This window comes from Colletotrichum higginsianum, chromosome 4 (assembly GCF_001672515.1).
Source record: "Colletotrichum higginsianum IMI 349063 chromosome 4, whole genome shotgun sequence".
NCBI classification, from domain to species: Eukaryota; Fungi; Ascomycota; class Sordariomycetes; order Glomerellales; family Glomerellaceae; genus Colletotrichum; species Colletotrichum higginsianum.
In genome coordinates this window covers 1,082,812-1,108,577 of record NC_030957.1, presented here as the reverse complement: position 1 = coordinate 1,108,577, position 25,766 = coordinate 1,082,812, and the positions used below count along the sequence as shown (strand labels likewise).

General features: G+C 57.7%; 10 protein-coding genes across 10 annotated transcripts; 7 read left to right on the top strand and 3 right to left on the bottom strand.

The window, feature by feature from the left end:
• Positions 1-1,827: 1,827 nt before the first annotated feature.
• CH63R_05661 (SPRY domain-containing protein) lies at positions 1,828-3,072 on the top strand (the record flags this gene model as incomplete). The annotated part of the gene is made up of 1 exon (XM_018300636.1): positions 1,828-3,072. The coding sequence occupies one exon, from the start codon at positions 1,828-1,830 to the stop codon at positions 3,070-3,072; it is 1,245 nt and encodes a 414-aa protein (XP_018158486.1).
• Positions 3,073-3,204: 132 nt separating this feature from the next.
• Positions 3,205-4,104, bottom strand: CH63R_05660 (Enoyl-CoA hydratase/isomerase; the record flags this gene model as incomplete). The annotated part of the gene is made up of 1 exon (XM_018300635.1): positions 3,205-4,104. One exon carries the CDS (start codon positions 4,102-4,104, stop codon positions 3,205-3,207), a length of 900 nt encoding a protein of 299 aa, XP_018158485.1.
• A 689-nt stretch (positions 4,105-4,793) lies between these two features.
• CH63R_05659 (uncharacterized protein) lies at positions 4,794-6,853 on the top strand (the record flags this gene model as incomplete). Its single annotated transcript, XM_018300634.1, has 2 exons — positions 4,794-4,909; positions 5,053-6,853. The coding sequence occupies 2 exons, from the start codon at positions 4,794-4,796 to the stop codon at positions 6,851-6,853; spliced, it is 1,917 nt and encodes a 638-aa protein (XP_018158484.1).
• An 859-nt stretch (positions 6,854-7,712) lies between these two features.
• Positions 7,713-9,757, top strand: CH63R_05658 (Glycolate oxidase; the record flags this gene model as incomplete). Its single annotated transcript, XM_018300633.1, has 4 exons — positions 7,713-8,001; positions 8,107-9,473; positions 9,526-9,606; positions 9,665-9,757. The coding sequence occupies 4 exons, from the start codon at positions 7,713-7,715 to the stop codon at positions 9,755-9,757; spliced, it is 1,830 nt and encodes a 609-aa protein (XP_018158483.1).
• Positions 9,758-11,481: 1,724 nt separating this feature from the next.
• On the top strand, positions 11,482-12,065 carry CH63R_05657 (uncharacterized protein; the record flags this gene model as incomplete). Its single annotated transcript, XM_018300632.1, has 2 exons — positions 11,482-11,729; positions 11,777-12,065. 2 exons carry the CDS (start codon positions 11,482-11,484, stop codon positions 12,063-12,065), a joined length of 537 nt encoding a protein of 178 aa, XP_018158482.1.
• Positions 12,066-12,477: 412 nt separating this feature from the next.
• On the top strand, positions 12,478-13,627 carry CH63R_05656 (Integral membrane protein; the record flags this gene model as incomplete). The annotated part of the gene is made up of 2 exons (XM_018300631.1): positions 12,478-12,681; positions 12,890-13,627. 2 exons carry the CDS (start codon positions 12,478-12,480, stop codon positions 13,625-13,627), a joined length of 942 nt encoding a protein of 313 aa, XP_018158481.1.
• A 598-nt stretch (positions 13,628-14,225) lies between these two features.
• CH63R_05655 (Integral membrane protein) lies at positions 14,226-18,436 on the top strand (the record flags this gene model as incomplete). The annotated part of the gene is made up of 4 exons (XM_018300630.1): positions 14,226-14,656; positions 14,717-15,147; positions 15,196-17,026; positions 17,110-18,436. The coding sequence occupies 4 exons, from the start codon at positions 14,226-14,228 to the stop codon at positions 18,434-18,436; spliced, it is 4,020 nt and encodes a 1,339-aa protein (XP_018158480.1).
• A 227-nt stretch (positions 18,437-18,663) lies between these two features.
• On the bottom strand, positions 18,664-20,787 carry CH63R_05654 (DEAD/DEAH box helicase; the record flags this gene model as incomplete). Its single annotated transcript, XM_018300629.1, has 1 exon — positions 18,664-20,787. One exon carries the CDS (start codon positions 20,785-20,787, stop codon positions 18,664-18,666), a length of 2,124 nt encoding a protein of 707 aa, XP_018158479.1.
• Positions 20,788-21,299: 512 nt separating this feature from the next.
• Positions 21,300-23,104, top strand: CH63R_05653 (HET domain-containing protein; the record flags this gene model as incomplete). Its single annotated transcript, XM_018300628.1, has 2 exons — positions 21,300-21,556; positions 21,616-23,104. The coding sequence occupies 2 exons, from the start codon at positions 21,300-21,302 to the stop codon at positions 23,102-23,104; spliced, it is 1,746 nt and encodes a 581-aa protein (XP_018158478.1).
• A 191-nt stretch (positions 23,105-23,295) lies between these two features.
• CH63R_05652 (RNA polymerase I specific transcription initiation factor) lies at positions 23,296-25,368 on the bottom strand (the record flags this gene model as incomplete). The annotated part of the gene is made up of 1 exon (XM_018300627.1): positions 23,296-25,368. One exon carries the CDS (start codon positions 25,366-25,368, stop codon positions 23,296-23,298), a length of 2,073 nt encoding a protein of 690 aa, XP_018158477.1.
• Between the last annotated feature and the right edge of the window lie 398 nt (positions 25,369-25,766).

The window sequence follows — 25,766 nt, the reverse complement described above, 5'->3', positions numbered from 1 at the left end:
GGTGAGTTGAGTTTCAAGATGGCTTGAGGGAACGTCGACCTGTTGAAGGACTGACTTAGGTAGCAAAACGGGTCGTTGAGCTTGTAAGGAGCAACTAGTGTGTTGTGTTTTGTCCCGGGATTTTACCTAGGGAGTATAATGTTTCTTCACAAATCTTTGTTTGGGGGTTTTGTCTTTGTTTTGAGGGTTGATTGAATGTCTTTTGCGAGAGAGTGACCTTGACTGTTTGTCGGCTGTCTCTGCTCGACGAATGCAGTTGGTGATTTTGAAGCGGTTGGTGAGAAGTTGACGCCGGGCTTGGGATGATTGGGGAGGTTTCCGTCACCCACTTTCCTCATGGTCTGTCTCATGACGATGGCAACTTGGCACATTGGATGCCGCCTTCCTTCTTGTGCTGATGTGTCACCGTAGTGTTTTCCGAGATGGAGTCGACCCAAGTAGGAAGGGTCGGAGCGGAGCGCGAACACGTAGTAAACTCGGTAAGTGCTTGCAAGCTTCTGGATGCAATGCAATACATCCTCTGCGCTAATTTACTCAGGCAATGATTCAAGTGAGTGCAGTGGTGAGGGAGGACAGAGTGCCATCCATGTTCGTGCAGATATTGAAATCGTTCTCTTGGCAGACCCTCGACGTGTAATGAAACAAGCCGACACCAGATGCATCTCAGGATCCTCCTCTTTCCGCCCTGGTAATGCGCCCGTGTTCTTTTTTAATCTCCTTGCCTTTGGTTGTATGTCTGAACTGCATTACCTAAGCCTGCACGAGACGACGAAGGAGCGGCAGAAGCCCGCCGCTCCTCCTCTGATGGAGTTTCTTCGGCCCACCGGGTAAGCTTAAACGTTAGCTGCGCCGACATCTCCCCGCCTAGTTGCGCCCGGGTTGGCCGGCGGTGCAGCGATGACAGGTAGTGGTTAGGCGATCTGATGGGCGGCCTCCCCGAAGCAGTGGCGGCGGCTGACCTCTTTGTCCTGAAAGCCGTTGGCTGCACAAGGTGATTTTGACAAAAATGACTCCAAAGGCCATCGCAAGCGACTGCCCTCGTTTGCCTCCTTTCTTTTCTTCTTTTTTCATCCCCCCTCCCCCCTTCTCTATTGACTGGGAGAGTGGCTAAGTAGGCAGATACACATTCCCATCTTCATCTGGCCTGCAGAGTAACCGACAGACACTGACGCAGAAGAAGTAGACGCCAAAGACGCAGAGGCCGTTTGGGTGTCGTTTGTACCTCTGTGCTGGGCAAGAAGGGTAAGAAAGGTAGGTAAGTACGTAGGTACATGCCGCTGTGCCTGTCATGTCATTATGGGGCGAAATAAAAGCGGATCACCTGCCTATTGCGGACAACGGCTTCACAATGGCTTCTTTAATCACTGATCAATCCAATCCGGGTCAATCCAGTCCACTCTTGCTGTGCTGAGTCCAGTGGTCTTGTCTGCCTTGAATCACCTGCGTCAGCGTCGACCTCTTGCGACACAGCCACCTTCGCTCCTTCATATCACGCCTCATTCGCCCTCCCCCCCGACCTGCATCGTCGTTGCTGCATCTTATATCCATCTTTCGCGGTGCTGAAGAACTGTTTGTTGACTGTTCAAACCATTGCACATTCGGCCATCCCCAGTCCTAGTCGCCTGCTTGGCCGCTTCTTCAGTGTTTCAAGTCCCACAGCAGTCGAGCCTTATTTCGACGTCAAGGCGTTCAACCCCCGCAGCGTCGACTAACTTGCTTCCCTACTCCGACACGTTGTTCCGCGACTCGTCGGCACTCATTTCTGACACTAGACGAACGGCGTGAATCTCACCCGAGAGCCTTGAACCTTCTTATTCTTCTCTCGACATGTGTTTCGGCAGCAAAGCCGACAGGGATGATACTCCCGCCCCGCGTCCCGCACAACGACCTACCTCGGCCCAGCAAGACTTCAAGATGAGCAGCAATTACCACCAACCCCAGTACGCGCCGCCTGCTGGCCCGCCTCCCGCTCAAAGTTCAGCCCAGAACTATGGCCCTCCCTCCGGTCCGCCACCCAGCCAGTCGTACGCGCCTCCGAGTGGTTCACCCCCGGGTCAGAGTGATGACTTCGCCCCACCTCCCGGCCCTCCTCCGGCACATGGGGGCTACGCCTCGCCGTCCGGGCCTCCTCCCGGCCAGTATGCGCCGCCACCTGGTCCTCCTCATTCTCACCAGAACAACGACTTTGCACCCCCGCCCGGCCCCCCACCCGCCCACGACTACACAGCTCCTCCGCCCGGTCCCCCGCCATCGGATTCGAAGCCGAAACATGACTGGGAGGCCGCCGTCCCAGACACCACCCTTTTCCCGCCGCCGCCCGCCTTTTTCAGCGGCTTCGATCGTTCGCCCGCGAACAACTCTACCGAGCAGGAGGCCGAGGCGGGTGAGGCGTGGGTCAACCAGTATCCCCTTGTGCAACCCATCGACCTGGACCCCACCGCTCTCGATGCCCTGCGCACTCACAGGATATGGCTGCTCCAGCCTCAAGGGTTCCGCGGGACCATGGCCCAACCCGTCTCTGGTAAATGGGAGGTTTCTACGCAACGGAATGCCCCGGACAGCACTATCATTGGGTTCCCCCCTCTCTACTCCGTCAAGACGCACTCGCCTCACGCCACGGGACGTCCCTTCAAGATCTACTACGAAGTCAAGGTTCGCGGTTCGGCGAGGGAGGTTGACCTCGCTCTTGGCTTCACCGCCCTCCCCTATCCCAACTTCAGACTCCCCGGGTGGCACCGTGGCAGTCTTGCGGTCCACGGCGACGACGGGCACAAGTACATCAACGACAGATGGGGCGGCAAGACCTTTACAGACCCTTTCCGCCCTGGCGAAACACTCGGCGTCGGTATGTCGTTTACTGCTCAGGCCGGCAGCATGACCGTCGACATCTTCTTCACCCGGGATGGCAGACTAGTTGGCAGCTGGAACCTTCATGAGGAGAGTGACGCCGAGCAAGACCTGCCGGTCACTGGACTCGAGGGATATCACGACCTGAGCTGCGCCATCGGCACGTTCCAGAAGAACGAGTACGACATCATCTTTGATCCAAATTTATGGAAGTACAGACCGTAAGGACACTGGGCTTTGTTTGATGAAGGGATATATCGGGGGTCGGCAGCTCCAGCTTCGGGCTGTCAGCTGGAAACAAATTCGACACTTCTCTCGTATCATAATCTAATTTCAGCTCTTCTGTTACTAATCTAGCTATATCTTTGCCTTTACCCCTTTCTCCTCCCACCACGGATATGCACTGGGCGCATCTTTCTCCATGGTCCCTGTGAAGTGGGGAGCTCGCTTCTGCATAAAACTCTCCATGCCCTCCCTGCTGTCTTTCCCACTGAACAAGTCGAAGAAGATCTTGCTCTCCAGTAGATGCGCGTCCTCAGGTGACTGAGGTGATCGCATGATCATGTCCCGCATGACCCTGACGGCCACTGTGCTCACGTTCGCCGCGATGTCCTCGGCAATGGCAAGTGCCCGAGGAAGTACCTGCTCTGGCTCGACTACCTCGCTGAATAGGTTCCGTAGTAAAGGACTATTGGCAGGGTAGACGGCCCCGGTCGTGACGAGATGCAGTGCCGGCCCCGCGCCGATGAGCCGGGGGAGATAGAAGGACGAACATGCCTCCATGTTGAATCCCCTCCGGCCAAACACGAAACCTATCTTGGCGTCCTTCGAAACGACCCTAATGGAGGCGGGAAGCGTCATGGTGATTCCCACGCCGACGGCGGACCCGTTGATGGCGGCGACAACGGGCTTGGCACAGTTGTGCATAGCCAGCGCCACAAGGCCACCCGTGTCACGATGGTCGTCGCGGGCGCGGGGGAGGCGGACAGGCTGGTGGAGGTCCATGCCGGCGCAGAATGTGCGATTTGCCTGGTCAGAGCCCGTGAGCACGACGCACTTGACGCGGGGGTCGGAGGAGACGAGGGCGTAGGCGCGGGCGAGGGAGGAGGCCATGGTGTCAGTGAAGGCGTTGCGGGCCGAGGAGCGGTCGAGCGTCAGGACGATCACGGGGGTCGGGGTGGGTGATGAGGACGGGTGGTGAGAGAGGCGGATCTGGGGGAGGGCGAGCGTGTTGTAGCTCTCCGGTAGGGTGGACATGGTGATGGTTTAGCATAGGGAGGAGACAGGGTTGAATATGGGATACAGGTTTTTTGGAAGGGAAGACGATGGGCTGCGAGATGTAGATAATTGTTGAGGGTCACTGGAGGGCTGGCTTGGTTTATTATGAGCTACCATCTGTTGGTTAGAGCATCTAATTCGAGATGGCCAGATGGAGGGGAAACGAGCTACTACCGAGTACCGAGGTCCGGCATAGTACCTAGAGAACTCGACGCCGCCTAGAGATTTCTAAAGGGACATTCTCAAAGCTTGTTAAGGTTTGAGAAACCAGCAAGCATCATGCTTTGAAACGCGAAGCATTGTGCTAACACATACTTACAGAAAAGAAGTAGTCAGTATACTAGGTAATGTGATGTATTCGTACTTGCATCAGCAAGGCCCTCATGTCCTGAGTCAAATCACCCCTGTCTGGGGAGGTATCGGCCACCGAAGCTCACCCGGCTCACCTCGATAAGGCGACAATATGGCAACGATAAGATGTCGATAAGGTGTCGATAACAGAACAGTCCCCCCGCGACCGTATGGGCGATCTTGGCACGGTACGGCTGACTCAACCAACCACTTGCGCAAACTAACTGTCTGTACCCCCCTCGCGATCCTCAACCAAAGACGCATTCGACGCCGATGCGTAGGTGTATTGTACTGCACGTATTGCGTCTGAAAAGAGCATGGTCTATGATTGGGAGGCTCACGAGAAGCTATGTTTCCAGCTGTACATCAACGACAAAAAGTCCCTCGAGGATATTATGGATTACCTCAAAATCCACCATAACTTTGCACCGTGGTGAGTCTCCGTCTCGACGCACTTGGTGCTTTTCTCGCCGGCCGGACCATTCGATCCACCCTACAAGCTTTCCCTCCACTGGGCCGGGATACAAAACGAACCTGGGGAAAGGCATTCTGGACTAATCACCATGACGTATGCAGCAAACGAGCCTTCCAGACCCAGTTCCGCAAATGGGACTTCCCTTCGAAACAGAACCCCGCCTACAAGAACGACCGCCTCGTGGCCCGCGTCAAGGAGCTATGGGAGCGCAACCTGTCACAAAAGGACATGTTGGCAGTCTTGAAGGAGGACGGATTTGACATCAAGAAGCGCGAGCTGATCCGCCTGAGGACCAAGAACCGATGGCTGTTGAAGGCTGCCAACGGCGAGCGGCCGAGGGACTCGTCGGACCCGGACCCGGACCCGCAACCCCCGCTGATGGCGGACGATGCCTTCGAGGGTCGGAACAATGGTCGGCGGCTGTCGAACGGGGCAGGGGACATGACTCCGGACACCCTGACGGACCACGAGCTGCTTGGAACTCTACCAAACGAGGTCGGCACAGCCTGGGACCATGACAACAACAGGAGAAAGAGGCGGCGACTGAAGGCTTGGGAGGCTGCATCATCACAAGATGCGCCCCTCGCCCCGCGGTTCCCTTCCGAGACCACTCTCGATGAGGCAAAAGCCATACTTAGCCTGGCCAACGACGTCTATCGACAGGTGCGGACCACGTTTGCGCGCCTCTGCGAAGAGTCCAACATTGTCAAGAAGACCGTTGCGGGCCCCGACAGGTGGGAAACAGTCAAGGACCGCCTGGTCCAGGAGACGCCACAGCTCCAAGAAGTCATGTGGCAGTCCAGGGAGAACCACGAGTCCAAGACGTTGGCGCTCGACGTCATATGCACCGACATCACGAAGCGAGTGCGGACGCTGGACAAGCGCATCACTCTGGCAGAGGCGAAGAACACAATAGGGGTCAACCCCGAGGAGGCGAGAGACCTCCGCGCCGCCTTTGATCGGATCTTGAGGGACGAGGGTCTCAGCTCCAAGTCGGAAGCTGGACCTGCGCAATGGAGCGACCTCAAAAGGAGGTGGGGGGATGGGTCGGCCCTCATCCAGCGCATTCTCGCCCACGGGACCGACGACCCTGCTTATGCCCAAAAGGTGCGGGCGCTAGATTTGATCGCTCGGGATGTCATGAAGCGGTTGAGGGATGACATCTCGAGGAAGGACCAGCCGAGGAAGCGGAGTCCCACGAAAGCGCCTCGGCAGAGCAACAACGAGTCTCAGCATGAACAGAACGCGGAGGCGGCTCAGCCGACACAGCCAGACATGGTTGATGGCTTACAGCACCCGACTGATCTGAGCAGGCAATACGGCAACGCTGGCCAGGTATCGTCCATGGGCTTGGTGCCCGGCTCGGGAGACAGCCAAGCACAGTTGCTGATTCCGGTGTCGATGCAGGCCCAGGCCGACTCCGACCCGATGGCCCACTCGGCGGCGCGGATGTTGTCTTCTGCGCTGCTCGGTCAGGCGAACATGACGCTCGAGTCGCACATGGGGTCGTCTCTTCTGCTGGCCGCCAACGCGCAGGCGGCTTTCGTGGGCCAGCAATACGCGCAGCAGTTCACCGCCGCGCCGCCCGTGTTCCACACGACGGCGCCCGCGAGCGTGGCCGTCTACCTCAGGCTGCACCCATCATCGACGTTCGTGGTGAACGTGAATCTCTGGATCGCGACGCTGAGTTCGCATTCGGTGCAGGATCTGCGGCATGTTGCGGCCAGCAAGTTCCCCGGATCCATCTGTTTGCGGCTGGAGGGCGTGCTGAAGGATGGCAAGGGCGGGGAGATGCCTCTGCAGATTGACCAAGATCCAGAATTGGCGGCCTACTTGGCGCACCTGCAGGGCGCCACGCCGACCTTTAACGTGCAGCTTGTCCCCGGGTGGAAGGCAGGCTGAGACGTTCTCGACTGCTGCGTAGTAGAACCTCGGTCGGGGCGCCTGGGCTGGTGAAGACGGTGATGTAGGAGAGGGAGACAGAGCGTTGCCGAGCTGCAATACCTATAAAGCTGTGCATGTACTGCTTATTAGCGGGGCAGGCCGATGCCGGTCGACGGTATGCCTGAAGATCCTGTAGATGGTCAAGTCGGCGACTTATTCTATTATTTAACGCCGAGACTGATGGAAACAAACAAATCCGGGACCAAGGCCCAATCAGTAGTGCAGCTCTGCTATCTCGAGTGCCATCCAATGTGTAAGGATGCCCGCTGCCTGAGCACGCCATCCGATTAGGTAGATAGCTGGAATACTCTTGGCCGGGGGCTCTGGCTGATGGATGGGGGAGAGAGAGGGAGAGAGAGAGAAAGAGAGAAGGAGGGTAGTAAGCAAAGCCACGGTGTTGTATGGAGTCGCACCGGCCGGGCGAACCGCGGAGTCCCACCGCCTTCCCCGCTTCCGGGCCGGCCAATCCTTATCCCCGACTAGCTTTGCAGTGTTCCTGCTGCAGGACGTTCTAGCAGTGCAGTCTGCAGCGTGCATGGATTCCATTTCGCCATCCGAGCTCCAGAAGTGCTAAGACGGACGCAGCTCCACCCAGCTACAAATAATCTTTCCCGGAACTCTACCTGTCACCGCATCCCCCCTCACGATCGATTCCTCCCCCCCCTTCGTCCGCTCTCCTCGCTCAGAGCTCCCGACCCTAGCACAGCTTGAAGCTGCTTTGCACCCGCGCCTGCCTATCTATCAATTCGATAGCTTCGAACACCGCTCCCACCCAAACCGCATCCCGATCCCTTCGCCGCCGAGTCGAACACGCGCAATGGCGCACATTAGAGCTCGAGCTCCCCAGGCGGCTCTGCAGGGTCTGAGGGCCGCGAGCCCGGCCCCACGCCGCCGATGCGTCGCCCTCGCCGGAGGCGCACGGCACATGTCGAGCGAGCGCCGGCCCGAGAGGCCCGCGTCAAACGAGGAAAGGCAAGGTCGGTCGTTCCAGGGCCAGGTCGTCGGCAGCATCACCCAGCGTCTGGCGCGCGAGAAGGCGGAGAGGGAGAGGTTTGCTGCTGAGCGTGAAAAATCCGGCAACAGCAGGAACCTTGCCTTTACCTTTGGTGAGTTGGAGCCCGACGCCTCGCTACTGCTTGATTGGAGACGTCAAGACAGCAGTATCAGTAGTAGAAGCAGCAGCTAACGCATTTGTGTGTGCGTGCTGGCAGTGCTACTTACCACAATGGGCGTCTCGTACTACCTCGGCACTCTCGTCCCCCCGAGCCCCAGCGAAGAATCGACCCTGCCGCTGGCCAAGACGATCGCGCCGGTACACAAGCTGAACAAAGAGAACCTCGAGGCCGCCTGGGCCGACTTCGTCAGCATCGTCGGCAAGGATCACGTCAGCACGACGGCCACGGACCTTGAGCACCATTCCGACTCGGAGTGGTCGTCACACTCGGCCAAGCCCGAAGAGCGGCCCTTCTGTGTCGTGTTCCCCAACTCGACGGAGGAGGTCTCACAGATCATGAAGATCTGCCACCAGCGGCGCATCCCCGTCGTCGGCTACAGCGGCGGCACCAGCCTCGAGGGCCACTTCACCCCGACCCGCGGCGGCATCTCCATCGACTTTGGCCGCATGAACAAGGTCCTGAAGCTGCACCAGGAGGACCTCGACGTCGTCGTGCAGCCGGCCGTCGGCTGGGAGTCGCTCAACGACCAGCTCGCGCAGACGGGACTTTTCTTCCCGCCCGACCCGGGCCCGGGCGCCATGATCGGCGGCATGATCGGCACGGGTTGCAGCGGCACCAACGCCTACCGCTACGGCACCATGCGCGAGTGGGTTCTTAGTCTGACCGTCGTGCTGGCCGATGGCACCGTCATCAAGACGCGCCAGCGCCCGCGCAAGAGCTCCGCCGGCTACGACCTCACCAAGCTCTTCATCGGCTCCGAGGGCACCCTGGGTCTCGTGACCGAGGCGACGCTAAAGGTCACGACGAAGCCCGCCTCCACGTCGGTCGCCGTGTCGGCGTTCCCGACGATTCGCGACGCGGCCGACTGCGTCGCCAAGGTCGTCGCCGCCGGTATCCCCGTCGCCGCCGTCGAGATCCTCGACGACCTGCAGATGCAGTGCATCAACAAGGCCGGCATGACGAGCAAGGCGTGGGCTGAGGCACCGACACTCTTCTTCAAGTTCGCCGGCACGGAGACGGGCGTCAAGGAGCAGGTGGCGCTGGTGAAGCAGCTGGCATCCCGGGCCGGCAGCAAGACGTTCGACTTCGCCAAGAGCGAGGAGGAGCAGCAGGAGCTCTGGAGCGCGCGGAAGGAGGCGCTGTGGAGCACCATGGCCGTCAAGCGCGAGGGCGACCACGTGTGGACGGGCGACGTGGCAGTGCCGACGAGCCGGCTGCCGGACATCATCGAGGAGACGAAGGAGGCCATGGCCAAGAGCGGGCTGTTCGGCACCATTGTCGGACACGTCGGCGACGGCAACTTCCACACGATCCTGCTCTACAACGATCAGGAGCGCAAGCGGGCCGAGCACCTCGTGCACAACATGGTCAAGAGGGCCGTCGAGATGGAGGGAACTGTCACGGTAAGTCGCCTTTTTGAGTTAAAGGAGTACTTCTTCATGCTGACTTTCACAGGGCGAGCACGGCGTTGGTCTCGTCAAGAGAGACTACCTCCCCCACGAGCTGGGCGAGACGACAGTCGACACCATGAGACAGGTGAGTCGCTGGGGAAAGCTATCAGGCAGTCAACCTCGGGTGCTAACGTTCCCCTTAGATCAAGAAGGCCCTCGACCCCCTCTGCCTGCTCAACTGCGATAAGGTTGTCAGGATCCAGCCGCCCAAGGCGGGCGAGGTCAGCGAGTGGTAAAGCGGAAGCGGTTGCAGGCTGCGACGTAGACATGACGGAGAGTTGCTCCAACTGCGTCTAGATCCGAGGCTTGGATTGTAGGTGTAGGATTAGGGGGACGCGACACAGAATTAGCCAGCACCATTAACCCCTGTACATATATATCTCCCTGATGCGCCGGTCGGTCTGGCTGGCGCACAATGCAACATGCGTCCAAAGTTGAGGCAATCGGCCCTCTGCTCGGTGTTCAACCTCTCTTTTTTTGACCGCTGGATCGCGGTCTGCGAATGAAACTGGGAAAGGAGCCCAAGGGTGTGTTATCCAGGTCTGATACCTTGTCTCATTTGAGGGAGAGACAGAGAATAGGTGATCGGCAGGGTACTGCAACACTGCAGAGTTATCCTCATGCAAGATAATCTCTTCTGATGCTCCCCCTCCTCCCGGGCAAAAACGAAAACAGTGACATCTGAAGTTTATCATTCATTATCAATCAATGCAACCGTGTACAAAAAAAAAAGGAAGAAAAAAAGGTGCGGAATGATCGGAAGAAAGCCAGTGCCAGCCAGTAAGCAGTCTATGTTGAAAAATGTCAAAAATGAAAGGGACGAGACTCGAACTCGCGCGGGTTGCCCCACCAGGAAACAGATGTTAAGCTGACCTTAACCTGGCGCCATAACCAACTCGGCCACCCTTCCTATTTGGATGAATTAAAACCTTTGCTGGCACATTATATTTCTCACTGCGAAGTGTCCCCGGTCTCAACGTCGTGGACATGAATCCCAGCCCAGACCTTCTTTCTCCTTTCCATAACTTTACCCAATGTCTTAAGATACCTACCCAATGATGATAAAAATGAAAACAAGCCATCAACAATCCGAGGTGTGTTCCTTCCACGCAGCTCATGGCTAATGGCGGAAGCGGAAACGCAAACGCTGAGCCATGCATGTCTTCTTGCCTACATCGACGAAGCATCGCTCGAACACCTCCGTCTTGGCAATCGCAAAAGAGGCAGAGGCCTACGCCCCGTTTCCTCTTTTTTTCTTCTTCTTTTTTTCATATAAAAAACTTGACCTTGGCTGGAGGGGCCCTTAAGATATGTCTGGCGGACCATAGGCGGACAGCCTGCGTCTTGTCGACTCTCTTCAGTTACTGTGCTCGATTTAGTCAGTTGGAATTACACGGATTAAAAATGCGCAGTTTATCGCAAGCCATCTATTTTTCTTGTGGTTTAACAACCGGTTTGCAGCCATGGCGGATTCTCTCTCCGCAGCGGCCAGCATCGCCGGTCTCGTCACGTTAGCCGCACACATAGCCAAGTTGATCAATAGCGTGAAAAAGAGTCACAACCATCAAGGGCTGGATTCAATCGCGGTAAGAACTGACGTTCTTGTTGATGATCAGGCTGGGGGTAATGCCCGGCAACCAGTGGTGACGGACGGCATTTGTCCAAGCGGTGACAACCCAAAAAAATCAAACTGATCATCGAGGGTCTCGAAAGGCCCGGTTCGAGCGATGTCATGACGGAGGTACTCGTCGAAACTCCAGGCACACCACTGTACGATGTCATTCTCAGGCTCAACAAATGGGAACATAAGCGTTCAATCATCTACCACCACCGCAATTCACCTCATCCTAAGAGCAAAGCATGCTATCAAATCGCAATGTATTCGGCTTCAGTGACCCTGCTGGAGATGTCGCTTTCTCGCCGATTTCGTCTCTCAAAGCGCCGTTAGTCGAAGTTACGGATGGGGAGAGCACCTACAGCATCGAGTGGGGGCTTCAAAATCAACCGCGATCTCCGCCTGATTGACTACTACACCGACTTCCTCTATAAGATGACCAAACCCGATGAGCCTAGACATCCACAGTTCGAGATCTACGGTTCAAGTGTTACTATATGGGATGTCTGGGGAAAATCATTGTACTTTTCACTGCAGAGGATTCTCCGGCTTCCCAAAAGACGGCAAAACCTATGGCATGTCAATCTTCCTAGGTTCGGTACCTGGCTTGGCAAGATCTACTTGGTGCTAATTTTCCCAGCTTCACAACGTACCCTTCGACAAGTCCCATTCTTGAGCTAGAAGTGCCTTTGAAACATGTCACAGTTGGATGGCTTGAACGCACGGCAGGCACAATGGGCAAGGAAGTAGGTTTTGAAAGTCTTACAACACCTCCGTCGGGAAGTTCACTAGCCGCTGGCACATTCCCTAGCCAGCGAACCTGCGAGAAGGCCTGTGAACAGATATGGGACTGGAGTCGTAAGCGTGTGCTTAACATACAGATCCTCAGCACTGTTGTTTTCCGGTCAATCACTGGGATTCCCGCCTGAACGTTCATTACCTCGAAAAGCTATGAGGACAATGGGCTCATGATGCATTTTTCACTCGATGTAAAGCGCCGAATCCAAACTTCAGTTCGGGGTTGTCGCGGTGACGACGCGTGGGAGCCATTGACGACCGACCAACCCACAGTCTGAAGGTCAAGAGGCGAGCCATCTCGAGCGCTCGATGTGAGAAATTCATCATAGCAATGTGTAAGCACCCGTCACCATCCATTTCATGTGCAAATACTAACAGCGTCCCCCAATGTAGCCCACTACCTTGTCGGCACATACTCTATGACGAGTGTGCGTCAGAAAGAACGGTGGTCTGCCCTCAATGCAACGACATGTCGTCCGAGGTTCTTGAATTCTCTGGTGTGATTAGAGCATTTTAGGGCTGGTAAACGAACGGATGAAAAACATGCCGCAACACAGGCCAATTGAAGCTGGTCAGGACGTTTTGGCAGCATTGGCCCAGACCTCAAAGTCTTTGATGGACGACGAAAACGGACCATTCTGGCACAGAGTGTTGTTACATACTTTTATCGAGTCCGAGGGCAATGCAGAAAGGTCTACGATCATAAAATCTCCTCTTGAGCAACATCCGGAACTACTCCAGTGTCTGGTGGGTCGAATGCTGTCTGGAAACGCTCCAGAGGTCGGATTTCGAGGGGGAAGGCAGAAGAGAACTCGACAAACTGGTTCGAGCTTGTGCCGAACTTTCACTACGAAGTAACCGCCCCAAAGAACACGAGGGAGAAAAAGGGCCGACATGTCTAGATTCTGTGATCAATTGGATGGAGGTGCGATCAATTCATGCTCGAGATCTACAGGCTTGGGGGCTCAACGTCCACACCATGATCCGTCCTCATAGTCATCAAAGTCTCAGCCGACTTTTGGAATATCTCACGCGCGATGGGCAGCTGCTCACCGTCACCTACGATGTAACAGTCTCCAACATTGTTGGGGTTGTGCAAACGCTTGCGTGTGGAGCTATTGACTTCCTCGACCTTTCTCAGCGGCTTCTATCTCCCAGTAGAAAGGACCAAGCAACAAGTGAGCGAGCTTTCCTGCAAGCCCTCCTGGCACATGTCTGCGATATCAATGTCATGTTTTACAATACCAACGTATGTCATGACCTGGTGGACGCCGGAGCTCGTCTAGATATCCGAGCTGCAAACGGCAACACTGTCTTGCGTAGTTTAGTCCATGGTCACATCAACTTTTCGGTGTTATATCACCCTAGACTTGCAGCTTGGGTCAGTGTTGAAGAAATCCGCCGGCACCAGGCAGGCAAGGCGATGGTAAACAGCCTCAACAAAGACGGACTAAGTCCATGCCACCTGGCATTGGGGGATGAGATCTCGTTTTCGGGTAACGAAGACTTCGTCGACCTACTTGCTCGAAACGGCGCCGACATCACATTTCCAATACCTCGCGGGAGGCATTGGGACTACCTGTTACGGAAGCTCGCCGATTGGGAGGCCGAAACGGAAACGACGGAGCCATGGACGCATGAGAGGATTGGCCGGCGCGTCCAAGTTGTGCGGCAGGCTTTGGAATGCTCTTGAAGAAGTGTCTACCGGGAGTTCCTCACGTAAGTGTCATCAAGCTGAAGTGTTGCAAGAGATGGGAGGCGGACTCAAGGTCCTGACTGCGTGATGGCCGCGTTTGGAATTTGATGGAGCCTTGGAAACATCCGCCGCCGGCGCACACGACACCATTGGGGATGAGCTTAACGTCAACATATGAGTCTGATAAATGTTCGATGTAGCATATACTGGTGGGTGTTTTGAGTCAGTATTGCTGCGAGCTAGAAACGTTAGCCTGCCAAATTTACACACAAGCTCAAGTAGAAGAACTAAGATCCCCATTGGCGTGATTCACAGATGGAGATGAGGTGGGATTGTGCATTTTCAGCTGAACAGCTGGGATTCCCTGAGCCATTCCTATTGGTGCGACCATACAGTCGCTGCTGCATGCCTTGTTATCTGCCCAATGCCATACGGCGACATAGACCGGGATACATGGGGGAAGCAAGTCACCAGGTGAGGTGCTCGTCGTCAGCCTGGTCTCGACAGTTCTTCCCCAAAGAAGCCTGGGCTACTGGAAGAGCCTCCGTCTCTTAACATTGAGCATGGTAACTGGACTGGCTGACCAGAAAATATAATGGCAGATCCTTTGTCCATCGCGGCCAGCGTTGCCGGTCTTATCACGCTGGCCGCGTCAACCGCCAAGCTGGTGAAGACAGTCGGCGACCGGTACACGAACCAGGTGTCTGGGTCGGTACAAGAAAACGTGCAGACACTCGAAGCGGCTCTTGGGAACATCACGAAGGGCATGTGGACTTCCGACTTCACGCGCCCCGGGGAGAAAAGCCTGCAGCAGCCCATCAGCTCTTGCGCGCAGACTCTGCGTGAGCTCGGCAAAAATTTCCGCAAGCTGCACCCACAAGCGCCTTCGGGGACCTCCGTACAGAGATCATGGGATTCTCTCAGAAGGCTCCAGCAGAAGATGACACGCCCAGAGACGTTGAAGGAGATCGAGAGACTACAAGTTGTCTTGGAGAGCCAGAAGGCGACTCTGCTTCTTGCAATGCAGTAGGTCTCATACCCCACTTTGCTACAATAGTTGCACCGGCTGAGGCAGTTGATCCCCAGGACTTGCTCGGGTGCAAGTCAGTTTGATATGCTGGTCATGATCTTCAACACCGTTCAGGAGCTCAGGCTATCCAAGCAATGGACGCAGCCGGCACATGTGCCAACAGGCCACCAGTTCCATGACTACTATTTCGACGATGAACTCCTGAATGAACCGTCGGTAGCGCAGACGTTTTCATCCTTCGAAGATTGGCTGGAGACGTGGAGTGCTCCGGAGGCAGATCAAGGCGTTCTTAAGCAGTTGACGAGCGAGAATCCTTTGAACGCCCTTTCACCCCACCTGTCTTCAGCGTCACAGACCAGGTGTTCAACTGTGAAGTTGGTCATCGAGGGACTCAAGAAACATGAATTCTCGGAGGAGACGACAAAGGAAATTATTGCGCCTCGGGATGCCCCGTTGTACGAGATCATCTCCCTCCTGAATAGCCAAGGTAAATCACCCGGCGCCGTGTAAACTGTCAGAACTGACAGCCTTACAGAGTACGAATACACTTGCGGATTTATGGACGTGGTTGACGGCACCAGCTTTGCCCCATTCTTGCCCTGGAATACGTCTCTCGTGGCCATCACCGACGGCCACAGCTCTTACGACGTCGAGACAGGCTTAAGGATCAATCGCAATGAGAGACTAATCGATTTTTATAACGGGTGTCTCCGAAATACCGTCAATCTCCACGGTTCGGCGAGCCCCTCTATCGAGAAGCGAGCCTCTGCCCTTGCTGTGCAGGACACCTTTGATCCTCGCATCAACACCAGCATCACGTTCCAGAGAACGCTGCGGCTTCCGGAGGATGGAGAGTCTCACGGGACTTCCGCGCTTTTGGGTCCGTTTCCACTCTTCAACGCGGAGGAGCACGCCTCCAGGCTGCCCTCTGCTATGAAATCCAAAGGCGGCTTCTTCTTCCCCATGTTCCAGAGAGAGGCCCTGGCGATCGTTTTCAGTCACAGCAATGACTCTGAGCACGTCGTCGGACGCCTTCAAAGCGACAAAGATCACTTTGCAACCAAGATGTACGCGGGTTCCATCAACTGCTTGTCGGGCAAGACGGCCTCGGAAACAAACGACGACGACGACGATGAAAGAACCGACTACATCGTGAGCCCGCGACAGCTCAGGTTGGACGGTTACCGGTCCGCCGACGGGACCGTTAGACAGTTCGTCGCCATGCCCCTTGGCTGGGGATACTCAGCCGAGCACCAAATCACGGGGCTCGAGTTCATCGGCGGGGTCCAACTCCGGATCGCCTCCCGGTTGAGAGACCGCGTCGAGTTCCGCCGTCTTGACGATCTTTGGGATTTCGGCAACGCGTTACGTATCACTTCCACCGCCACGAATCTCGGGCTCGGGGTCGGCGACGTGCTCGCCATGACGGACTTCGACCCTGATATCAAGATCCTGGATGACTCCGGTCTCGGCTTTGCGGACAAGACCAATTGGTCGCGACAGCCGCTGTTGATGCCCACGGATGGCAAAAACCACCGGATGTCAACCGTTCAGGACATGATGCTGAAGTCTGGTCAGCGAGCCCGGGAATCGACTGATGGTATCCGTCTCCGCGTCGTTCCTCCCGTGCTTGTTCATCTGAAGATTATTATGGGAGAACGTGCCCCGATCGAAGAGTCCTTCCGCTGCTCTCCCCATCACGATCTGGGCTCTCTCGTCACGCATCGCCTTCACCGCCGTTATCTGGACTGCGGACACTGCGACAAGTGTAGGAGCAGCCACAGATACAACGCATATCCCGAATGGTCATTACACGTAGAGCTCTCGGCGTCGGTTTCTAGACTCGGCTGGCCGGCCCGGCATTGTCCGCTCGAGACCCTCGCAGCTTCGTACGGCAGGGCGGATGGCGAGCTGCGGATTGTATGCACCCAAATATCCCCCGGCCTCCTCCGTCCCAGAGACGACGACACACGATTACACAGGCAATCGGCCGCTTCCGCCTGGGAGATGGCCTTGGGGGCCGGGGCCAGGCTCATGCGGCGGATCTACATGGGCGCTTCCCACCAGCACTGGGACTGGCGGAACAGCCGCCTTGTCAACGTGCAGATCCTCAACGCGGTGGCGTTCCGGAGCGTAACCGGCATCCCGGCCTGGACTCCGGTGTCGCTGAGAGACTACGAGAAAAGGCAGCTCACGTTGGAGGTGCCTCTGTCGGTGCCACAAGGGCACTCTGATATGGTGTCCGAATCAGCGATGACGGAGCTACTAAACATTAGCTCCCTGGACAGGGAGGTGTCTGATAAAGTCAGAGGCAAGCGTTTAATGGTGTTGTGTCCTCAGTGCGAGACTAACATGTGTAACTTGGCGTGAGTGCCGTCTCGCCACAAGCCATCATTGTTCGCGTGCAACGTTACTAACCGCCTTGCGTTCTCAGACTCATGCCATGCAGACACCTGTTCTGCTCGGACTGTACATCCAACTCCTCCACATACTTCCAGTGCGGCAAAGAATGGACAGAGAAGATCACGCTGTCGGGGGTTATGGAACACCCCTCCAAAGGGCACCCACCGGACGGCAAATCATCTCGGCTCCTCTCGTTTGAAGAAACATGCGAGCAGCTGGAGGCCATACCGCATTATCCAAAGTCCGGCCCCCATTCCGGAACCGCTGAAGACGTGGCCAAGAAGATAGCCCACATGCAACTGGGGGAACAAGGAATCTTCTGGTACAACTCTGTCATCTCGATCTTGAAGAAGGCCGAGACCCAGACCCGGCGCAGCGTGACCAAGAGCCTGATCCTGAGCAACACCGAAACCGGTCACACGCAGCGACTAGAGCTTCTTCTCGGTCTGGTCTCTCCAGAGGACTATGCTGTGCAGGAGACGGGTGCCGAAATAGGGCTCAAAGAGCTCCTGCGAGTATCCGTTGACAACGTCAGGGTTCCAGACAATGACCGACATCTCGGGGCTCGGAAGCCCTCTACGTGCCTCGAGGCCGTCGTCGACTGGATGGCGAGAAACGGTATCGAGGCACACCGCCTCGCAGACTGGGGATTTGACACCAAGGCCCTGCTGTGCCCGCAGAGCGACCAGAGCCTCAGGCGGGTCATCGACTTCCTCATCGGCGACAGCGGTCGGTCCCTCTCGGAAGACTACGGCGTCACCGTCTTCTTCATGAGCAGGTTCTGCAGCAGCCGGGCCGACCGCGAGCTCAGGCACACGCTGCTGCGGACCCTCGTGGCCCACGGCGTCGACGTCGACGCCCGCGACCACCTGGGCCGCACGATGCTTTGGCGGGACAGCGCCACGGACCTCGGTTCCGTGCTCCTGGACTGCGGCGCGCGCGTTGACGTCCTGGACAACGGCGGCAACGCGGTGCTGCATCACCTCGTCTCGCAGGCGCGCCACCCAACCACCGCCGCAGCCGCCGCTGCGGCCGTCGCCACCAAGGCCGTCAAGGCGCGTGTGGCGGAGATCCTGAGGCATAAGGCGGGCAGAGCGGGCGTCGACACGCCGAACGCGGAGGGGCTGACGGCGCTGCACCTCGCGATGGGGATCGATTCGCTGTGGGACTGGATGGGGTTCACGGGCCTCCTCGTCGGCGGCGGCGCGGACGCGGAGCTGCCGATGCAGCGGGGCGTCTATCGGGACGAGGTCGGGCGTCTGGTGGCCAAGTGGGAGGGTGAGCTCGAGAGGTCCGACGTGCTGATGAGGAAATCGGCCGAGAGGCGGCTGCAGACGGTGCGGCGGGCGCTCGGCGCGTCACCGACAGAGTGAGCTGATGGGTTTGTTTCCTTACTACTGCAGTTACAAGAGGACGTTGACGTGTTAATTCTGCAATACGGTAAAGGGTATGGCAGATGGGATGGCAGGTAGTGTACATCGTAAGATTCTACGCCTTCGCTCTCGAGAGACACGCGGACTACGGCGGTGTGCTCGGTATCTATGTGTGCTGCCCTGCCCCTCTGACCTCGGTCAAGTTCAATCAATGGAAATCATCCAGCTTAGTCGTCGATGCCGCCCCATTCCCCCCCATCACCCTCGTCTACCCTTCGGGCGTGCTTCATCCTCTGCTTATTCGCTGCGGTGGCACCCTGCCTATTCGTCTCCTTGCGCCGGTCCCACTTGCTCTGGGACGAGATCATGGCGGCCCCGTGGCTGCGTCGGGCCTCGACACCCTTCTCCTTCAGCCTCTTCTTGTCGGCCTTGCTGACGTTGGGCAGGGCGTCGAGCAGCCACTTCTGCACGTTGGCCTCGTCGCCCGTCTTGCCGGCCTGCTTCTCGCTGGCGGCGATGACGTTGGCGACGCTCTTAACGAAGGGGATGTCGTCCGTCGTGTAAAAGGTGACGGCAACGCCGCCCTCGCGCCCAGCCCGGCCCGTGCGGCCAGCGCGGTGGACGTACGCGGCGCTGGAACCGGGCACATCGTAGTTGACGACGCCGTTGACGCCCGCGAAGTCGACGCCGCGCGCGAGCACGTCCGTCGTGATGAGGATCCACACTTCACCGGCGCGGAAGCGGCGCATGATGTCCGCGCGTGCCCTGTCCGCCAAGCCGCTGTGCAGCGCAGCAATTCTGGTGGCGCCGCCGGCCGCGAGCGGGATGTCGTACTTGAGCTCCTCCTCGAGGGCCGTCGCGCGCTCAATGGTCTGGGTGAATACCAGGAACGGAGGCCGCAGCGGCGGGCCTGAATCGTCTCCGGCCGTGGGGTGAAGAAGCTGGCGCAGACCCAGGAGCTTGCCCTTCTCGGTCGCGGTGTAGACCAGCTTGTGGGTGACGTTGGGGACGGCCGTGTCCTTGAGGCCGACCACGAGACGGATCAGCGGCTTGGGCTCGGGCTTTGCCGACTGCGCCTCGGTGACGAGGGTCTCGATGTTGGAGCCAAAGGTCGCCGACCAGAAGGTTGTTCTCAGCGCGGGGTTGGGGCACGCGGACCAGATGGCCATGGTCTGCTCACGGAACAGGGGGTCAAGTAGCACGTCTGCCTCGTCGAGGATCAAAGACGTCACATTGGGGAGCTTGCGGTTCGTCGTCGGCGACCCTGACGTGAGGAAGTTGAAGAAAAGCGCCGGCGTTGTGACAAGGATGTCGGCTTTGACGACAGACTTTGTCCTGGCGGGCTCTGTCTCGCTGTCCTCGTCGTCGTCAGACTTCTCACCATCATCCTCATCCTCCTCCTCTTCGTCCTCGCTCTCGGGCTTCTCCTCCTCCTCGACAGCTAGGCGCATGCCCTTCTTCATTCCGGCCACCTTGATGCCCGAGTTCTGGGCCAACTTGCGCGCCTCGTTCACGATCTGGAAGACGAGTTCCCTCGTCGGGGCAATGATGATGGCGGATAGGTCGTGTTCGTCCTGGTCCTCTACAGTGGCCCTCTTCTGCATGATCGAGTTAATGGCGGGGATCAAGAAACTGATCGTCTTTCCACTGCCTGTCGGCGCGACGGCGAGGAAATCGATGCCCTTGGAGACATCGCCAAGCTCTTCGTTACGGGGAACCTCCTTCAGGGCAAGCTCTGGTTGCAAAAGCAGCGGCAAGGCGCCGAGCTGGACCTCGGTCGGCACCTTGAACCCCTGATGGGCGAGGTTCTCCGCCAGCAGCGGCGCGATGCCGTAGTTCGTCCGAAGCTCGCGGAAGGTGGTCAAGGGCTGGGGGTGCAGCTGGTTTGTCTCCTTCTCAACCTCGACGGCGACCTTCTTCTTCTTCTTACTCTTGGTCACTTTGGACGGGTTCTTGTGGCGCTCGGAAAGCAAGGTAAGCTTCAGCCGGTGGGAGCGGAGGATCTGTCGGCACTCGTCTTCGGGAAGCAGCTTCGGCTTGACGGCGGGGGAGGGAGGTGGTGCGTTCTTCTTCTCTTTAGCGGCGGCCTCCTTGACCTTGGCTGCTTCTTCGGAGGGGTCGGGCTTGGGGGCGAAGAAGTCGACCTCGGGCAGCCGTTCCTCCTCCTTCTCCTCGACCTCGTCTCTACCGCGCTTCCTCTTGTGGCCGCGCGCTGAGGGCACCTCGTCGTGGAAGAGCTGGGGGTTCGTCCGGTTGCCGGCGGACGGCAGATTCGCTGGCGGCTTGCTAGCGCCCTTGGCGCCCTTGGGAGGCTGCTTGATGCCGCGCGACAAAACTTTGAGGATGTCCATGGTTTGAGCGAGTCCCTTGTCGAGTTGAGCCGATCGAGGGTCTGAAGCATTTGCTAAAAATGAAAGATGCAATGGACATGGAAATTTTAATGTGGAGACAGCGGACAGTGTCCGCACAGCGAACAGATTCACTGTGCGGGGTACTACATCGGCTGGCTGGTTAGGTAATAATTTTTGGTTGGCACAGAGTACAAAGTACTTATCACTCACTACCCGTCTTAGAGATCCAACCACGCGCTTCTTGTCTTGGATTACAGTTCGACACCCGAGTCTACCGATCAACGTTCGCCCTTCCTTGCGTCAATCTCAGCCCAGCTGTGCGTAAGGCATAATGCTCGACTACAGGGCTCGTTCAACAGTGTATGAAAGCAGGGTTGGCTGTAAGCTGTGACTAATGAGGCAGACAACGCCTACATTCCCCAATTGGGCCGCTCAGAAAGCGTAGCCTGATCCGAAGCCCCGGGTCTCTTTTCGCCCTGACCAATTTCGCGTTAACGCCGCTCTCGGTCGATATGAGAGTCATCAATACCGAAACTTTGGAGCTCGAGGAATTCCACGAGTTACCCCGGAGGCCCTACGTGATCCTATCTCACACGTGGGGTAGTGATGAAGTCAGCTTCGAGGAGATGATGATGGTGAACTGCCAGAAGGAAGCCTCTTCTGAAGCTCGGAGTTCTATCATGCGGAAGCATGGCTTTGAAAAGATCAGGGCGACTTGTGCTAAGGCGACGGGAGATGGCTTCTCCTATGCCTGGATCGACACTTGCTGGTATAGCCTGTTCAGCTCTCGTTTCGTTCATCGTGTCCACGTTCTCACTCGATTGGCAGCATCGACAAGAAGAGCAGTGCGGAGCTCTCTGAAGCCGTCAACTCCATGTTCCGTTACTATGAAGCATCCGCCATATGCTATGCCTATTTGACTGATGTCCCGACTGCCAGCCAGATCGTTGACCTATGGGACGAGGAAGAAGGGTTCGACCGAGATGGCTTGTTCGGTTCGAGCAGGTGGTTCACGCGAGGCTGGACCCTCCAAGAGCTCTTGGCCTCGGGGACGGTCGAGTTTTACGCTGCGGACTGGACCGAAATCGGCACCAAGTCCTCTCTAGTGACGCACGTCGCCCGTATCACGAGGATCAACCCCGATGTGCTGGCCGGCGAAAAGCCCATCTCGGAATGCAACGCTGCGGAACGCCTGTCCTGGGCGGCGAGGCGCGAGACGACACGCGTCGAAGACATCGCTTACTCTCTTCTCGGAATCATGGGCGTCACCATGCCTCTCCTCTACGGCGAGGGCAAACACGCATTTGTCCGCCTCCAGGAAGCGGTGATGAAGGAGCGGGAGGATTACACCCTGATGCTCGGGGGCCTTGCAACCTACATCATACACAGGATCGGGTCGAGGGAATCCGGCTCTCTCTTGTCCATAAGCGACATCAGCATGCCGGGCGACTGGGAATATTCCCCGCCGCTCGCCGAGAGTCCCAGTAGTTTCCTCGTCCAAGATCCGGATGTCTGGTCCTACGGGTTGATCCATAGCGGTTCGACCCAACCACCGTTTGAAGCGGAATCTGACCATGAGTCTCCGTCTCTGAGCCCGCGAGGCCTGCGTGTGTCCTTGCCTCGGTGTTCTGTCGGTGACTCCCAGCCACGATGGTTCGAGTCGCAGTGGTTCGATACCAGATGCATGACGAGAGAATACCACATCCTGATCCTGCTGGAACCTTCGCGACATGACAAGCTGTGCTATCGGCGGTACGAAAGAGCCTACGCTCTGGCTCGGCCCAGCGAGGTTTTCTACAAGGGCACACCCGACTTCTTCATCGTCCGCCCGGCGTCCATCTTTGGACACTGGTCATTCTCCGCCGGACACGGCCGTCTCGATGTCCCCAAACCAGAGTGGACCTTGGACGCTTCCGCCATGTCTCCGGACCTGGAGGTGGAGTGGCTGCACGGGAATTTTGACCACTCGCTCGGGGTGGGGTACAAAGGACTGATCGAAGTCGTGGCCCTTGGCTGGTGTGCGAGAGCTGCCGGGGAACAGGAGGGATTCCTGCTCGTCTTTGGCAACGGCTGGGGTCACGTGGTGCACGAGACGGAAATGACAGACAGAGGCGTCGCAATTGACGAGATACGCGCGGGATCCGGCTTGGCTCTGCAACGCGCGGTTCCTATCACAGGAAAGTTCAAGCACTCGGACAGAGTGGTGCTGCATCTTCGGACCACTGCCATCGTTGCTTCTTTCAGGAGGAGAGGGTCGTCTGAAGAGCACCGGACGCTGAAGCTGACAACCAGTCAAAGGGCGAGGAGTTCGTCGTGAAGTACCTAGAGTAGCCTGCTCTCGCGTAGACTCGTATAGATCCACGCAGCGAGAAACCCGTGGCTACTAGAACACTACATATTGGAAATGGGGTATAATGATTGCTAGTAAGGGCCGAGTTCAACAAGCCCATTCAGCAGCCTCGTCCGCCTTATGACGATCCCAGATAAACACGTGCCAAGAAGCTTCCATCATGTGGAATCCCACACTGACTCCTCCCCGACACCGCTCCCTTCACTCGCACCGCTCTCCTCCACCCTCCGCCCGCGATAATGTCTTTTGCGCTTCCTCGTCCCCGTATCCTCGGCCCTCCAGCCCTTCCTGGCCCGGATGGACTTCAGGAACCCGTCGACGTGCACCGCGCCGTCCATCTCGTCTTCGCTCTCCACGTCGCCCGCCTCCACGGCCTGCCCGGGATGGATACTCGCCACGTGCCGCAACAGGTTCGCCCTCCTCGCGAACCCTTCCGCCGAACGCGGGCACCCGGCCACGGGACAGAAGAAGAGCCCGACGGAAGAGCTGCGGGACGCGCTGCGGGCCCGACTCGGCGCGCGAGAGCTCCGTCCGCGAGCGGCGCCGGTAACGTCGGAGTCACTCGGCGGCACGCTGTCCCGCGCGAGGCTGCCCTGTCTTGAAAGGACACGTCGTCGTACCACCGGCCGATTGACCTCGGAATCGGAGCCGGAGACGGACGAGGAGGCGCGGCGGTTGTGGCGGTCGCCGGGGAGGTACCGCTTCCTCTGAGGTTTCGGTCCCTTAGATGCCGGGCCCTCGAGGAGCGTGTGCATCTCCATCCCCTCGCCGAACAGGTCTGCGCACCGCTGCGCCGCCCGGGCGACGACTTCGGGCTTGAAACCCGCCAGGGAAGCCGCGCCGATGACGTCGCTCCAGTCTCTTAGCCCCCAGCCCCCAAGGATCGCCTCTCGGGTCTTGGTCCTGATTTCGAGGCGGGCCTCGGGCGGCAGATCCTGCTTTTTGCGCGGCGACCTCGACGTCTCCGACATCTCCGCCGCCTCCTTGGCACCCTTCTTCATCTTCCCCTCCTCCTCGACTTGATCGGCGTTATCCTCCTCGTCTGACGAGAACGGGATGCGCTTCTTCTGCTCCCTCGCGATCCGGATCTTCATCTCCTTCTCCGTCTCCCCCGGCAGCGGGAGCTGCGCCTTCCTTGGCCGGCCCCGCCTCTCTGTGGTCTTCCGCTCCGGCTCGGGCGTCCGCGGGGCCCTGCTGCGCGGGGCGCCTTTCCTCTTGCGTCTCGTGGCCGACGAGGCGCGCGACACGGCGGACGAGACACTGCCTGCGTCCGAGGCTTCGGACGCCTCGCCGTCGGTGGCCGAGGCGGAGGAGTCGGTCATGTAGCTGAGGCCGGCAACGCGGGAATTGTGGAGCGCGGTGAGTGTGTTGTCGAGCGTGGAGAGAATGTGACGAACAGATGGGCGGAGGAGGTTTGCCGAGAGGTCGTCGTTGGCGGACACTGCCGCCTCGTAGGTCTTGGAGCGCTTGGGCTTTTCGGCCTTTCCGGCCCTTTCGTCGGGCTGTTCTTTGGCATCTTCTTCGTTCGATGGAATATCATCATCGTTGTCGTCGGATGAAATGGCCGAGTGAGCCGCCGCCGAAGACGCCCCCGTTGTTTCGTAGGCGGACTCGTCGCGGGCTCTGGTGGCATTCTTCTCGTAGTATTTCCGTTGGCGGCGGCGGAAACGCTCCTTCGCCTGGCGCAGGATCGTGGCCGTGAGCTCCTCTTCCAGAGGCGTGCTTGGCAGTAGCTCCTTCTTGGAGCGGAAGGTGAAGACGTCGTCCTCGTCGTGGGTCTCCTTCAGGAAATCGTCGCCTGGCACATTCCTGTGGTTCATGGGCCACGCCGTCCAAAGATTCGGCGGACGCCACTCGCCGCTGTCGACGACTTCTTGCAGCGGTTTCTCGACGTCCTGGATTGCAGTGTCAGTCACTCGGGATAGCCGTGTTGTGTCTTGCTGAATGGCGGTGCTGCCGCTGCTGCTCACCTCTGCGTCGGCGGGCTCTGCCGTTGCCGACGGTCGCACGGGACGGTGCTTCAGCGCAAACGCGTTGTAGAGATGCACCGACAAGTCTCGGTTCCGAAGCTGTTCCATGGACCGGTGCAGTAGCCGCTCCTCCTGCGTATAGGTCTGCCATGTCGACTTTTGGCCTCTCCAACGGTTGGGCCTGGTCTCATAAAGCTCTTCCGAGTCGACTGAGCGGATCTCATCGGTGTCGAGGTCCCATGATTCCTCATTTGCCGTCATGGCGCAGGAATTATTTCCCGGGATCGTCGTAACGTCAAAAAAGTCAAAGCCTATGATGCGATGCGCTCATGCCGACAGGAAAATGAGAGCGAAATGAGTATCGACTGTGGTCCAGAATAGGCTGGACACTGGGTAAGGTGAAGGAGGGAAGAAAAGTTGGACCCACCACCCACATCACAGAACACCGAAACTCAAGGAAGCAGTTTTCAGGTCACAAGACTCTCTCACTCACTCACTCGACTCGAACACCAGCACAGCCAATTTCAACGTGCTCTCTCTCTGCGTGTGTATGTGTATGCCTCGGTTTTACGTCTCAAAGTGTCTCAAGCATGTATTTCTTTTCCCAACACCACAATTATGGTATAACAAACGCCCTAACTACAGTCTAGAAAACCAAA